General features: G+C 48.5%; 1 protein-coding gene across 1 annotated transcript; it reads left to right on the top strand.

The window, feature by feature from the left end:
• Positions 1-15,381: 15,381 nt before the first annotated feature.
• On the top strand, positions 15,382-16,372 carry LOC127328414 (uncharacterized mitochondrial protein AtMg00810-like). The gene is made up of 2 exons (XM_071825326.1): positions 15,382-15,793; positions 16,323-16,372. Exons 1-2 carry the CDS (start codon positions 15,382-15,384, stop codon positions 16,370-16,372), a joined length of 462 nt encoding a protein of 153 aa, XP_071681427.1.
• The last annotated feature ends 280 nt before the right edge of the window (positions 16,373-16,652 follow it).

Here is a 16,652-nt window from a genome sequence, read left to right as displayed (position 1 = left end):
TCGTCGTCCTCCTGCTGCTCCGGCGAAGGGGGCGGATTGTGCTCCCCTTGGCCGCCTTGGTCAGGCGCCTGCGGCAGATCATCGTCGCCAGCCTGGTCGCCGGCTTGGTCAGCCGGATCGGCGTGATCCGGCGTCCACCTCCCTGTCGCCAGGTCGCCGTCCTCAGCGTTCTGGCGGTCGAAGAGCTAGAAGACAGAAGAAATATAAGTAAGCCGCAAGCCGGAAGTCGGCGAAGAGCGAAGTCGGCCACGCAGCCGCAAGCCGGAAGTCGGCCAAAACAACGAAACTTACCAGCTCAGGCGGCGAGTCCCGGTTGCAGGGCACCAGCCCATAGTTCCAGGTGTCTGGCATGTTGGCCTTGGTGATGTTGTTCACCCGGCGGGCCACCTGGGCCTTGGAGAGCTCCGCCTTGGACGTCCGGGTCGGATCGAACCGGCCGGACATGTGCCCAATCTTGTGGGTGCGCAGCTGAAGCGGCAGCACCCGGCGCTCGGCGACGGTGCAGAGGAGATCCTCGGCAGTCAGCCCGCCCGCGGCGGTGGCCCCCAGGAAGTCCCAGAGCTGGCTCACCTCCGCATCCGGGTCCGTCGTTCGGGCGTTGTAGCCCCAGTTGATCCGGCCGTCTAGAGGAGCCGGATTGTACTCCGGCAGGTTGATCCGGTCGAAGCCCAGATTCTCGTTGCGCACGTAGAAGAACGACATCTGCCAGTTCTTCACCGAGTCGACAGTCGGAATTTTGGGAAAGGCGTACCCGGCCGGGAGTAGATCGAGGCGGCGCCGCAGGTCCGCAGATGGCCGTCGGTCGTTTGCGCCTTGATGAAGAAGAGGCGGCTCCAGAAGTCGATGTCCGGCCACAAGCCGGCATACGCCTCCATGAAAGCCACGTAGCAGCTGAGGAGGACGCAGGCGTTGGCCGGAAGGTGGTGCGGCTGCAGGCCGAAGTAGTCGAGGAACTGGCGGAAGAAGTTGGACGCCGGCAGGCCCAACCCGCGGTCGAAATGCGCGCCGAAGACAACGCGCTCGCCGGGCTCCGGCCTGGGCTCCACCTCCGCGCCGGGCGCCCTCGTGGTCACCGTCGACGGGATCCGGCAGAGGCGCACCAAGCGCTCAATGTCGTCCTCCCTCATGTAAGACCCCCTCAAAGACCCGTGATGTCTGCGGGTGCTTCTATTCTTGTAGACAGTGTTGGGCCTCCAAGAGCAGAGGTTTGTAGAACAGCAGCAAGTTTCCCTTAAGTGGATCACCCAAGGTTTATCGAACTCAGGGAGGAAGAGGTCAAAGATATCCCTCTCATGCAACCCTGCAACCACAAAGCAAGAAGTCTCTTGTGTCCCCAACACACCCAATAGGTGCACTAGTTCGGCGAAGAGATAGTGAAATACAGGTGGTATGAATAAGTATGAGCAGTAGCAACGGCACCAGAAAAGTGCTTGCTGGCGTGTGGTTGATGGTGGTAATATTGCGGGCAGTAGAGATGCAGTAAAACAGTAAACAAGCAGCGATAGCAGTATTTAGGAACAAGGCCTAGGGATCATACTTTCACTAGTGGACACTCTCAACATTGATCACATAACAGAATAAATAGATAGATGCTAGACTCTACACCCTCTTGTTGGATGATGAACACCACTAACTGTGTAGGATTACACGAACTCTCAATGCCGGAGTTAACAAGCTCCACAATATTCGATGTTCATATTTAAATAACCTTAGAGTGCATGACAGATCAACATAACCAAACCAAGTACTAACAAAGCATGCACACTGTCACCTTCACGCTACGAAAGGAGGCATAGATCACATCAATACTATCATAGCAATAGTTAACTTCATAATCTACAAGAGATCACAATCATAGCCTACGCCAAGTACTACACGATGCACACACTGTCACCATTACACCGTGCAGGAGGAATAAACTACTTTAATAACATCACTAGAGTAGCACACAGATAAATTGTGATACAAAACACATTGCAATCATAAAGAGATATAAATAAGCACTTCACTATGCCATTCATAACAGTGAATAAGTATTCTGTGAAATATAGCCTAAGAGACCCACACGGTGCACACACTGTCACCTTTACACACGTGGGACAAGGAGTCTCCGGAGATCACATAAGTAAAATCCACTTGACTAGCATAATGACATCTAGATTACAAGCATCATCATATGAATCTCAATCATGTAAGGCAGCTCATGAGATTATTGTATTGAAGTACATAGGAAGAGAGATGAACCACATAGCTACCGGTACAGCCCCGAGCCTCGATGGAGAACTACTCCCTCCTCATGGGAGACAGCAGCGGTGATGAAGATGGCGGTGGTGTCGATGGAGAAGCCTTCCGGGGGCACTTCCCCGTCCCGGCGGCGTGCCGGAACAGAGACTCATGTCCCCCAGATCTTGGCTTCGCGATGGCGGCGGCTCTGGATGGTTTCTCGTACAGTGGCTTTTCCGTATCGAGGTTTTAGGTCAGGGATCTTTATATAGGCGAAGAGGCGGAGTCGGAGGGTCGAAGAGGCGGTGAGATGATAGGGCGGCGCGGCCAGGGCCTGGGCCGCGCCGGCCTACCTCCTGGGCCCACCAGGGCTCCCCTCTGGCGACTCTCGGGTGTTCTGGAAGCTTCGTGGAAAAATAGGATGTTGGGCGTTGATTTCGTCCGATTCCGAGAATATTTCCTTACTAGGATTTCTGAAACCAAAAACAGCAGAAAACAGCAACTGGCCCTTCAGCATCTCGTCAATAGGTTAGTTCCGGAAAACGCATAAAAATGACATAAAGTATGCATAAAACATGTAGATATCATCAATAATGTGGCATGGAACATAAGAAATTATCGATACGTCGGAGACGTATCAACCCGCTCGCGCCGGTTGATGTCTACGGGTGCTTCTATTCTTGTAGACAGTGTTGGGCCTCCAAGAGCAGAGGTTTGTAGAACAGCAGCAACTTTCCCTTAAGTGGATCACCCAAGGTTTATCGAACTCAGGGAGGAAGAGGTCAAAGATATACCTCTCATGCAACCCTGCAACCACAAAGCAAGAAGTCTCTTGTGTCCCCAACACACCTAATAGGTGCACTAGTTCGGCGAAGAGATAGTGAAATATAGGTGGTATGAATAAGTATGAGCAGTAGTAACGGCGCCAGAAAAGTGCTTGCTGGCGTGTGGTTGATGGTGGTAATATTGCGGACAGTACAGATGCAGTAGAACAGTAAACAAGCAGCGATAGCAGTATTTAGGAACAAGGCCTAGGGATTATACTTTCACTAGTGGACACTCTCAACATTGATCACATAACAGAATAAATAATTAGATGCTAAACTCTACACTCTCTTGTTGGATGATGAACACCACTAACTATGTAGGATTACATGAACCCTCAATGCCGGAGTTAACAAGCTCCACAATATTCGATGTTCATATTTAAATAACCTTAGAGTGCACGACAGATCAACATAACCAAACCAAGTACTAACATAGCATGCACACTGTCACCTTCACGCTACGAAAGGAGGAATAAATCACATCAATACTATCATAGCAATAGTTAACTTCATAATCTACAAGAGATCACAATCATAACCTACGCCAAGTACTACACGATGCACACACTGTCACCATTACACCGTGCAGGAGGAATAGAGTACTTTAATTACATCACTAGAGTAGCACATAGATGAATAGTGATACAAAACTCATATGAATCTCAATCATGTAAGGCAGCTCATGAGATCATTGTATTGAAGTACATAGGAGAGAGATTAACCACATAGCTACCGGTACAGCCCCGAGCCTCGATGGAGAACTACTCCCTCCTCATGGGAGACAGCAGCGTTGATGAAGATGGCAGTGGAGATGGTAGCGGTGTCGATGGAGAAGCCTTCCGGGGGCACTTCCCCGTCCCGGCGGCGTGCCGGAACAGAGACTCCTGTCCCCCAGATCTTGGCTTCGCGATGGCGGCGGCTCTGGATGGTTTCTCGTACCGTGGCTTTTCCGTATCGAAGATTTAGGTCAGGGACCTTTATATAGGCGAAGAGGCGGAGTCGAAAGGTCAACGAGGCGACGACACAACAGGGGGGCGCGGGCCCCCCCTTGGCCGCGCCAGGTTGTCATCTGGTGGCCCTGTGGCCCCTCTCTGGCGACTCTCGGGTGTTCTGGAAGCTTCGTGCAATCCTAAGATGCTGGGCGTTGATTTCGTCCGATTCCGAGAATATTTCCTTACTAGGATTTCTGAAACCAAAAACAGCAGAAAATAGCAACTGGCCCTTCGGCATCTCGTCAATAGGTTAGTTCCGGAAAACGCATAAATATGACATAAAGTATGCATAAAACATGTAGATATCATCAATAATGTGGCATGGAACATAAGAAATTATCGATACGCCGGAGACGTATCAGCATCCCCAAGCTTAGTTTCTGCTCGTCCCGAGCAGGTAAACGATAACAAAGATAATTTCTGGAGTGACATGCCATCATAACCTTGATCATACTATTGTAAGCATATGTAATGAATGCAGCGATCCAAACAATGATAATGCAATGAGTAAACAAATGAATCATATGGCAAAGACTTTTCATGAATAGTACTTCAAGACAAGCATCAATAAGTCTTGCATAAGAGTTAACTCATAAAGCAATAATTCAAAGTAAAGGTATTGAAGCAACACAAAGGAAAATTAAGTTTCAGCGGTTGCTTTCAACTTGTAACATGTATATCTCATGGATATTTGTTGATGTAAAGTAATATAACAAGTGCAATATGCAAGTATGTAGGAATCAATGCACAGTTCACACAAGTGTTTGCTTCTTGAGGTGGAGAGAAATAGGTAAACTGACTCAACAATAAAAGTAAAAGAAAGGCCCTTCGCAGAGGGAAGCATTGATTGCTATATTTGTGCTAGAGCTTTGGTTTTGAAAACATATAGAGAGCATAAAAGTAATATTTTGAGAGGTGTTTGTTGTTGTCAACGAATGGTAGTGGGCACTCTAACCCCCTTGCCAGACAAACCTTCAAAGAGCAGCTCCCATTTTATTTTTATTTTTGTGTGGCACTCCTTCCAACCTTTCTTTCACAAACCATGGCTAACCGAATCCTCGGGTGCCTGCCAACAATCTCATACCATGAAGGAGTGCCTTTTTATTTTAGTTTTATTTAGATGACACTCCTCCCCACCTTTGCTTTCTCAAGCCATGGCTAACCGAATCCTCGGGTGCCGTCCAACAATCACATACCATGGAGGAGTGTCTATTTAGATTAATTAATTTGGGACTGGGAATCCCGTTGCCAGCTCTTTTTGCAAAATTATTGGATAAGCGGATGAAGCCACTAGTCCATTGGTGAAAGTTGCCCAACAAGATTGAAAGGTAAACACCACATACTTCCTCATGAGCTATAAAACATTGACACAAATCAGAGGTGATAAATTTTGAATTGTTTAAAGGTAGCACTCAAGCAATTTACTTTGGAATGGCGGAGAAATACCATGTAGTAGGTAGGTATGGTGGACACAAGTGGCATAGTGGTTGGCTCAAGGATTTTGGATGCATGAGAAGTATTCCCTCTCGATACAAGGTTTAGGCTAGCAAGGTTATTTGAAACAAACACAAGGATGAAACGGTGCAGCAAAACTCACATAAAAGACATATTGTAAACATTATAAGACTCTACACCGTCTTCCTTGTTGTTCAACCCAATACTAGAAATTATCTAGACCTTAGAGAGACCAATTATGCAAACCAAATTTTAGCAAGCTCTATGTATTTCTTCATTAATAGGTGCAAAGTATATGATGCAAGAGCTTAAACATGAGCACAACAATTGCCAAGTATCACATTATCCAAGACATTCTACCAATTACTACATGTAGCATTTCCCATTTCCAACCATATAACAATTAACGAAGCAGTTTCAACCTTCGACATGAAAATTAAAAGCTAAGAACACATGTGTTCATACGAACCAGCAGAGCGTGTCTCTCTCCCACATACGCATTTATTCAAACAAAAACAAAAAACAAAAGCACACAGACGCTCCAAGTAAAGTACATAAGATGTGATCGAATAAAAATATAGTTTCAAGAGAAGGAACCTGATAATTTGTCGATGAAGAAGGGGATGCCTTGGGCATCCCCAAGCTTAGATGCTTGAGTCTTCTTGAAATATGAAGGGATGAACCACCGGGGCATCCCCAAGCTTAGAGTTTTCACTCTTCTTGATCACATTGTATCATCCTCCTCTCTTGACCCTTGAAAACTTCCTCCACACCAAACTCGAAACAACTCATTAGAGGGTTAGTGCATAATCAAAAATTCACATGTTCAGAGGTGACACAATCATTCTTAACACTTCTGGACATTGCCTAAAGCTACTGGAAGTTAATGGAACAAAGAAATCCATCCCACATAGCAAAAGAGGCAATACGAAATAAAAGGCAGAATCTGTCAAAACAGAACAGTCCATAAAGACGAATTTTATTGAGGCACCAGACTTGCTCAAATGAAAATACTCAAATTTAATGAAAGTTGCGTACATATCTGAGGATCACTCACGTAAATTGGCATAATTTTCTGAGTTACCTACAGAGAATTAGGCCCAGATTCGTGACAGCAAGAAATCTGTTTCTGCGCAGTAATCCAAATCTAGTATGAACCTTACTATCAAAGACTTTACTTGGCACAACAATGCAATAAAAATAAGATAAGGAGAGGTTGCTACAGTAGTAACAACTTCCAAAACTCAAATATAAAACAAAAGTACTGTAGCAAAATAAAAACCATGGGTTATCTCCCAAGAAGTTCTTTCTTTATAGCCATTAAGATGGGCTCAGCAGTTTTAATGATGCACTCGCAAGAAATAGTATTTGAAGCAAAAGAGAGCATCAAGAGGCAAATCCAAAACACATTTAAACCTAACATGCTTCCTATGAAAAGGAATCTTGTACACAAATAAATTCATGAAGAGCAAAGTGACAAGATCAGGAAGATAAAACAAGTGTAGTTTCAAAAATTTCAACACATAGAGAGGTGTTTTAGTAACATGAAAATTTCTACAACCATATTTTCCTCTCTCATAATAACTTTCAGTAGCATCATTAGCAAACTCAACAATATAACTATCACATAAAGCATTCTTATCATGAGTCTCATGCATAAAATTATTACTCTCCACATAAGCATAATCAATTTTATTAGTAATAGTGGGAGCAAATTCAACAAAGTAGCTATCATTATTATTCTCATCATCAAATATAGGAGGCATATTGTAATCATAATCAAATTTATCCTCCATAACAGGCGGTACCAAAAGAGTACTATCATTATAATCATCATAAATAGGAGGTAAAGTATCATCAAACTAAATTTCCTCCTCAATGCTTGGGGGACTAAAAAGATCATGCTCATCAAAACCAGCTTCCCCAAGCTTAGAATTTTCCATATCATTAGCAACAATGGTATTCAAAGTGTTCATACTAATATGTTCCATGGGTTTTTTAATTTTCGGATCAAACCATCCATGTCTTAAATCAGGAAATAGAATAAGAAGCTCATTGTTGTCCATTATGCCTTACTAGTGTAAACAAGAAACAAAAAGATGCAATTGCAGGATCTAAAGGAAATAGCTTCGAGCACACACACAATGGCGCCAGAAAAGTACTGTTACCTGGAACCGGAGTATGAGTGCCTTTTACCTTTCCTCCCCGGCAACGGCGCCAGAAAAGTGCTTGATGTCTACGGGTGCTTCTATTCTTGTAGACAGTGTTGGGCCTCCAAGAGCAGAGGTTTGTAGAACAGCAGCAAGTTTCCCTTAAGTGGATCACCCAAGGTTTATCGAACTCAGGGAGGAAAAGGTCAAAGATATACCTCTCATGCAACCCTGCAACCACAAAGCAAGAAGTCTCTTGTGTCCCCAACACACCTAATAGGTGCACTAGTTCGGCGAAGAGATAGTGAAATACAGGTGGTATGAATAAGTATGAGCAGTAGTAACGGCGCCAGAAAAGTGCTTGCTGGCGTGTGGTTGATGGTGGTAATATTGCGGACAGTACAGATGCAGTAGAACAGTAAACAAGCAGCGATAGCAGTATTTAGGAACAAGGCCTAGGGATCATACTTTCACTAGTGGACACTCTCAACATTGATCACATAACAGAATAAATAGATAGATGCTAGACTCTACACCCTCTTGTTGGATGATGAACACCGAATCGTGTAGGATTACACAAACCCTCAATGCCGGAGTTAACAAGCTCCACAATATTCGATGTTCATATTTAAATAACCTTAGAGTGCATGACAGATCAACATAACCAAACCAAGTACTAACATAGCATGCACACTGTCACCTTCACGCTACGAAAGGAGGCATAGATCACATCACTACTATCATAGCAATAGTTAACTTCATAATCTACAAGAGATCACAATCATAGCCTACGCCAAGTACTACACGATGCACACACTGTCACCATTACACCGTGCAGGAGGAATAGAGTACTTTAATAACATCACTAGAGTAGCACATAGATGAATAGTGATACAAAACTCATATGAATCTCAATCATGTAAGGCAGCTCATGAGATCATTGTATTGAAGTACGTAGGAGAGAGATTAACCACATAGCTACCGGTACAGCCCCGAGCCTCGATGGAGAACTACTCCCTCCTCATGGGAGACAGCAGCGTTGATGAAGATGGCGGTGGAGATGGCAGCGGTGTCGATGGAGAAGCCTTCCGGGGGCACTTCCCCGTCCCGGCGGCGTGCCGGAACAGAGACTCCTGTCCCCCAGATCTTGGCTTCGCGATGGCGGCGGCTCTGGATGGTTTCTCGTACCGTGGCTTTTCCGTATCGAAGATTTAGGTCAGGGACCTTTATATAGGCGAAGAGGCGGAGTCGGAAGGTCAACGAGGCGACGACACAACAGGGGGGTGCGGCCCCCCCTTGGCCGCGCCAGGGTGTCATCTGGTGGCCCTGTGGCCCCTCTCTGGCGACTCTCGGGTGTTCTGGAAGCTTCGTGCAATCCTAAGATGCTGGGCGTTGATTTCGTCCGATTCCGAGAATATTTCCTTACTAGGATTTCTGAAACCAAAAACAGCATAAAATAGCAACTGGCCCTTCGGCATCTCGTCAATAGGTTAGTTCCGAAAAACGCATAAATATGACATAAAGTATGCATAAAACATGTAGATATCATCAATAATGTGGCATGGAACATAAGAAATTATCGATACGTCGGAGACGTATCACCGGCCATCGACGAAGAGGAGGAGGAAGAAGACCAAGAAAGACGGAAGGGTGAAGAAGAACCTCGCGACGGCGGCGACGATGGCGGCGGAGGACGCACCGTTGAAACGCGAGGCCCTGTGGCGCCGGCTCGTTGGAGTAGCGGCGGCGGATCGGCGGAGATGTGCTCGCCGGAGTTCGCCAGTGAGAAGACGCTCGCCGGGGCAGCAAGGGCTCGAGTGCGAGGGAGAAAACGCGAGGAAGATGAAGTGAGGGCAGTGGCCGCCTCGGTGCCCTCACCCGCGGCATTTATAGCCGTCCGCGGCGGACGGTTAGCCTCCAAGTGGCAATCGTGGCCACGCCGCCCGGATTTATTGCGCCACAACTTCCCCCACGACCGCTGCAGTTCCCAGAAACCGCCACACCACGTCCCCCACAACCGCATCGGATCCGGAGGAGACATTGATGTGACCAGACGAAGCGGCAGCAGCGGCCTGACGTCAGACCGGTCAAGTCGGGCGCAGGGCCCGAGGCGGCGGAGACTCCGGCCCACTCAAGCCGGAGTCGGACAGTAACTTCGATCCGGCCCCAAACTCTCCTAGCAAGGCGGAGACATCGCCAAAACTTGTGAAAAAACAAAAGCTGCAGAAGTAAAAATAGCGTCTGGCTAGGAGCAGCCGGCCGAGACGAGCCGGATGAGGGCGCAGCCGGCTGAATGGAAATTCTCAGTCGGCCCCTCCGAGTGCCGTCAAGTATATTCGAGAGATCAAAAACCCAGGAAAACTTGCCAAGGTCCCTCTAAACGCAGGACCTTGCCAGCTTCGGGGGCTAATGTCGGGGGGAAGACCCCGGGTAGGGCAATGGACGCGGAGCATCTGGCTGACCACCAGCCGGCTCGCAGCAAAGGCCGGCTGAGGAGCAGCCGGCTGGTCCGGAAGCCGGCTGGCTCTAGGTCTTAGTCGGCCTGGCTACGGCCACCAATGCTGTAGCTGGGCCGGCTTCTACAAGCCATATCCGACTGGGGGTTTGTACCTCAGACCGACTCGAGGCTGGCGAGTCTTGCACTAGAAGGAACCGGGTAGGTAGTCCGGGTTCACAAGTCCACGCTGACTTCATCTCCCGTAAAGCGCGGGGCACTGTGGAGCAATAGTGCCACGCGCCGGACAGGCCATCATGGTGTACGTCGATCCGTACTGGATACAGTGCGTGATGGCGACAGGGACGCTTCCTCTCCATACCGCTGACTCAGGCAGCCGGATGGGACAGGCCATGAGGCCTCAACGGCTACTGACGTCAGTACCTCGGGAAGGAGCGGAAGCCGGAGCCGGCCAAGCCGGCCAGTAGACTATAGGGTCTTTTCTGTAAAGTGCCGGTGCCTATATAAGCCGCACTACCCCCTCTCGTGCAGGGGATCGATCATTCTCGTTCCACTTCCACCCTTAGCGCCGCCCTGTGAGAGAGACTATCGTCTTCCTTAGCCCCCCAGGAGCAGCCGGACACAGCTCTAGGAGCAACATTGTATTGTGTGATCATCTTATACACTCATAGCAGGAGTAGAGGTGTTACCTCCATCGGAGGGCCTCGAACCTGGGTACGTCGCCGTGTCGCTCGTCCCCATACCCGCATCTGGATTCCGCCGTGAGATCACCTAGGAACCACCTTCGTTAGCCACCCTATGGCATATGCCATGACGATACCACGACACCACCCACTCGGCTTCCTTGAGATCCCGAATGAATCATGCCTTGCGAAGTCGACTAACTTCTTCACCGATTGCTTTTCTCTTTGGCTCAGAAAACCGACGCATCGACTGTTGTACTGGTTTGGCTTTTGGGTCAACATTGAGGGCGTGCTCAGCGAGTTCCCTAGGGATACCTGGCATGTCGGATGGTTCCCATGCAAATATCTCCCAGCGCTCACGGAGGAACTCGATGAGCGCGCCTTCATATGCGACAGTGAGGTCTGCCGACATGTTGACCGTTTTCTTCGGGTCAGAGGGGTGCACCTGCTGCTTCTTTGCTCCCTTCGCGATGTCAAACTCGTCGGGTATCACGTTTCGATTGTCGACTGGTGGCTTCGTGTGGTCCATGATGGTGTCGACTGCGTTAAGTTCTTCCGCAGCTCCGGATTTTGAGGCGATCATCTGGAAATCTCTGTCGCAATTATCTGAGCGGGAGAAGCTTCCATGGATGGTTATCGCTGTCCCATTATTGCCTGGCATCTTTAGTTTCAAGTACGCGTAATGGGGTACGGGCATAAATTTGGCAAACGCAAGCCTGCCGAGGATGGCGTGATACTGAGATTCCCAATCAACCACTTCAAACTCGATTTTCTCCTTCCTGAAATTGCTAGGCGTGCCGAAGACTACATCCAGTGATATTTTTCCGAGGGAATAAGCGGGTCGAGTCGGTATGATGTCGTTGAATCCTGTGTCGGACTCTCTCAGCATGTCGACTGTTAGGCCCATTGCTTTCGTCGTACTGGCAAATAACAAATTCAGGCGACTTCCTCCATCCATGAATACTTTGCTCATATTGTATCCTCCGATCTGTGCTTCAAGGACAAGGGCCGCATGACCAGGCCTTGGAACAGCCTTCGGGTGATCCGCCTTGCTGAAGGAGATGCTCTGCTCTGACCAGTCGATGTATTCGGGTGTGTCGACCATGGCAACCTCTGCATACTTTACCTCTCACGAGAACTTTTTGATTTCTCTCTTTGAAAAGCTGGTTTTATGGATCATGCTGACCTGCCCGCATGGTTCTGGAAATATCTCGGTTGGCATGTACTTTCCTCCTCCTGTTGGCATGTACAGCTCTGGTACGTATGGTTCTGGCGGGTAATTGTAGGATCCTGCTTTTCTCTCCATCGTATGAACTCTTGCCATGGCTTCGGCCCTGAGGTCGTCGCAGAACTGCCGAATTTCGAGGAACTGTCGACAATTCCTTAGCAGATGGCTAGATTTTTCATGGCCATCCTTTGGATCGATATAAGAGTGCAGATAACACGGTGCCTCGAGCTGCTCCGTGGCCGATAGATAAGGTGCGCGAGTGCGACCCTTGTTCGATTGTGTGTTGTGGCATCCTTGTTCGTACTGATGAGGATGAGTCGCGATTCGTTCTTTCTCTTCACGGCGCGAGTCCCTTCGTCTCTTTCTTTGTTCCGTCATGACATCGAAATTGCTTCGGCTGCCTTCTTGCGTGCTTCTGGATGGGACTGCCGGGGTTGCCGCTGGAGTGGCTCCTTCTGGAACCGAAGTCCTTGGGCTTGACGCGCTAAACCTAGAGAGGCGAAGAAACCCTTCGGAGTCAACGATGAAGTGGACACTACCGGAAGTAGTATCCATGTTGCCGCACGATTCTGCAGAGATCAGGCGCGACGTCTCGGTGTGTGGTACAAACTCGAAGGACCCGCAGCGGACTGAATCTTTTGGATTTGACGGTGTTGATGATTTGAGCACAAACGTTGTAGACGTGACTGGTACTGCTGATGAATTTCCTTGTGCCGACAGAATTCCCACAGACGGCGCCAATTGTCGAGGGTACTCCTCGGCAATGCCCTCCGATTGGGGCTTAGGGTTGATGGAATCCTGTAGGCTGACACGAGACATCGGTGAACAGACAAGCGGGGAGAGCAATTTACCCAGGTTCGGGGCCCTCGAGGAGGTAAAACCCTTACGTCATGCCTGTCTGATCTTGATTATGAGAATATTGGGTTACAATGGGGTGCCGAAGGCTTCGGCTATGGTCTCGTCGAGAGGCTAAGTGCTACGGCGACCTAGCTCTAGACTTTTGGTGGCTAAAGTTGCTAAGATTGATTGTGTCCCTCGGCAACCCCTCTCCTGGCCTTTATATAGGAGGCCAGGTCTCAAGAGGTCTGTTCGGGTACGACTAGGTTTACAAAATACCAAGCTCTAAACTTTCCTTGTTCGGCTCTTCTATGTCTTGTTCTTCAAGGAATCTTCTCCAGCACCGTCCTAGTGGCCCGCCTTGCCATCGAGTATCTTCATGGGCCTCCAGTTGGGCTGAATGGGATAAGGCAATATCGGTTACCCGAAGGGTAATACCCACGTCACCTGCCCTGGCGTCCATGCCCAAAATGGCGTGGCTGAGCGCAGGCATCGCCACCTGCTTGAGACGGCTCGTGCGATGATGATCGCTGCCTCTCTTCCTCCTCACTTCTGGGCCGAGGTTGTGTCTATTTCTACCTATCTCATCAACCTTCAGCTCTCCACAGCCTTGCAGGGTGGTATTCCTCTTGAGCGTTGATGTCTACGCACGCTTCTATTCCTGTAGACAGTGTTGGGCCTCCAAGAGCAGAGGTTTCTAGAACAGCAACAAGTTTCCCTTAAGTGAATCACCCAAGGTTTATGGAACTCAGGGAGATAGAGGTCAAAGATATCCCTCTCAAGCAACCCTACAATTAAGATACAAGAAGTCTCTTGTGTCCCCAACACACCTAATACACTTGTCAGATGTATAGGTGCACTAGTTCGGCGAAGAGATAGTGAAATACAAATAATATGGATGATTATAAGTAGTAATTGCAATCTGAAATAAAAATGGCAGCAAGCGAACATGTAGCAGAACTTGTTGGAAACGGTGTTTCAATGCTTAGAAACAAGGCCTAGGGATCATACTTTCACTAGTGGACACTCTCAACAATGATCACATAATTGAATAAATAAATTCTACTCTCAAACACTCTCTTGTTGGATAACAAACACCATTCATTGTGTAGGGCTGCAAAAGCACACCTCAAGCCGGAATAAACAAGCTCCACAACGTCATAAAGGAATCACACACGATGCGCACACTGTCACCATCACACCGTGGAGAGTGACTCCGGAGTTAATATTAAAGTAACCTCTAGAGTGCATAATAGACAAGAGCTACATCTACATATTCAACTAGATTACAAAGCTCATGATCACATAAAGATCACACCATGGGAGAGAGAGATGAACCACATAGCTACCGGTAGAGCCCTCAACCTCGGGGGAGAACTACTCCCCCCTCATCATGGGAGACAGCAACGACAATGAAGATGGCGGTGGTGTCGATGGAGATGACTCCGGGGGCAATTCCCCGTCCCGGCGGCGTGCCGGAACAGAGATTCTATCCCCCGAAACTTGTCATCGATGGCGGCGGCGCTGCGGAACCCTTGGTGGAACATGACTTGATTGTCCTAGGGTTTTCGCAGCAGGAGCTTTATATAGGCAAAAGGGCAACGCGAGGGGGTGCCCGAGGGGCCCACCCCATAGGGCGGCGCCGTCCCCCTCCTGGCCGCGCCAGCTGATGGTGAGGAGGCCTTGGGCCTCCTCTGGCCTAGTCCTTCTGGCTCCGTGGGTCTTCTGACGAAATAAAATTTCTGTGATTTTTCTGGATTTTTCCGAGCACTTTGGTTTTTGGGCCTTTTGTGCAATAAACAGACATAATAAACAGAAACTAGCACTGTGGCATCTCGTTAATAGGTTAGTCCAATAAATGCCATAATATGATATAAAGTGCATATAAAACATGTAGCTATTGGCATAAAACTAGCATGGAACATAAGAAATTATAGATACGTTGGAGACGTATCAAGCGTCTTACTGGTCACACTCCTGATTACTCGACCCTTCGTCTTTTTGGTTGCATTTGATATGTTCTTCTTGCTCCACGCGAACGCACCAATCTGAGTGCTCAATCTATTGAGTGTGTCTTCCTTGGCTACAGCCTGAGCACAAGTGATATAAGTGTTGGGATCCTATTGGTCGTCGGATGCGCATATCTCGGGATGTCACTTTTGATGAGTCCCGTCCTTTCTACCCGCGTCACTCCTCCTCTTCCTTCTCGGTGGATGATATCTCTTTTCTCATGTTTCCTGACTCCTCTCCTCCTATGCCTCCGGTCCCTGCTCTGCCGAGTCTCGCACCACCTTCTCCTCCTTCACCCGCCAGACCATCCTCTCCTCCCTCACCACCGTCCCCACCCTCCACACCTTCCTCGCCTACGGTCATCCCTCCAGTGGCTCACATGACCACTGTTCGTACTCTTCTTGTCGTTGCTTCTGTTCGTCACTGGCCTGTCTCTCAGCTTGATGTGCAGAATGCTTTTCTTAACGGTGAGTTAAGTGAGGAGGTATATATGCAGCCACCTCCTGGCTACTCTGTTCGCGATGGCATGGTCTGTCGTCTCCGGCGCTCTCTCTATGGCCTTAAGGAAGCCCCTCGCGTCTGGTTCTGTGGTCACCGCTGCTGGTTTCGTCCCTAGCGCACATGACCCTGCGCTCTTTGTCCACACATCCTCTCGTGGTCGGACCCTTCTTCTTTATGTTGATGACATGATCATCACAGATGACGACCCTGAGTACATTGCCTTTGTCAATGCCCGCCTTCGCGATCAGTTTCTCATGACTGATCTTGGTCCTCTCCGCTACTTTCTTGGGCTTGAGGTTTCCTCTACCTCCGATGGCTTCTATATCTCCCAGGAGAAGTATATTCAGGACCTTCTCACTCGTGCCGCTCTTGGTGATGAGCGCATTGTCGAGACTCCTATGGAGCTCAATGTCCGCCTCCGTTCCACCGATGGTGATCCTCTTCCGGACCCGACTCGCTATCGTCACTTGGTTGGGAGTCTTGTCTATCTTGCTGTCGCCCGTCCTGATATCTCCTACCCACTAGTGTCCACTATAGTCATCTCCTTTGTGTCCTTCGCTATCTTCATGGCACTATCTCCCGTCGGCTTTTCTTTTCTCGCTCCAGCTCCTTACAGCTCCAGACCTACTCAGATGCTACCTGGGCTAGCGATCCAGAGGATCGCAAGTCTCTTTCGGCCTACTGTGTTTTTCTTGGTGGCTCTCTCATTGCTTGGAAGACCAAGAAGCAGGTTGCAGTCTCTCGTTCGAGTGTTGAGGCTGAGTTGCGAGCGATGGCTCTCTTGACGGCTGAGGTTACTTGGTTACGCTGGTTACTTGCGGACTTTGGTGTTCCTGCTGACGCTCCGACTCCTCTCTTATCGGACAGTACTGGTGCCATCAACATTGCGCGTGATCTGGTGAAGCACGAGCTCACCGAACACATCGGTGTTGATGCCTTCTATGTGCGTCATGCTGTGCAGGATCAGGTTATGGCTCTTCATTGTGTGTCTTCCGAGCTACAGCTTGCTGACTTCTTCACGAAGGCCCAGACTAGAGCACATCATGGTTTCTTTCTCTCCAAACTCAGTGTTGTTGATCCACCACAAGTTTGAGGGGGTTGTTAGAGTTGTATAGTCTATATTCTACTATTCCCTAGTGTATGAGGGACTTATTTGCACATTGTCACACATGTACATGTACTGGCCTATGACCCTTTGTGAATATGAATATCAGTTGCTCATTCACAACAGATTTGTCTGATCTGATTTTCCCATTCGCTGCACAAGATGTTTGTGCAAAGAGAAGGCACA

Source organism: Lolium perenne, chromosome 2 (assembly GCF_019359855.2).
Source record: "Lolium perenne isolate Kyuss_39 chromosome 2, Kyuss_2.0, whole genome shotgun sequence".
NCBI classification, from domain to species: domain Eukaryota; kingdom Viridiplantae; phylum Streptophyta; class Magnoliopsida; order Poales; family Poaceae; genus Lolium; species Lolium perenne.
This window is presented reverse-complemented; position numbering and strand designations above follow the sequence as displayed.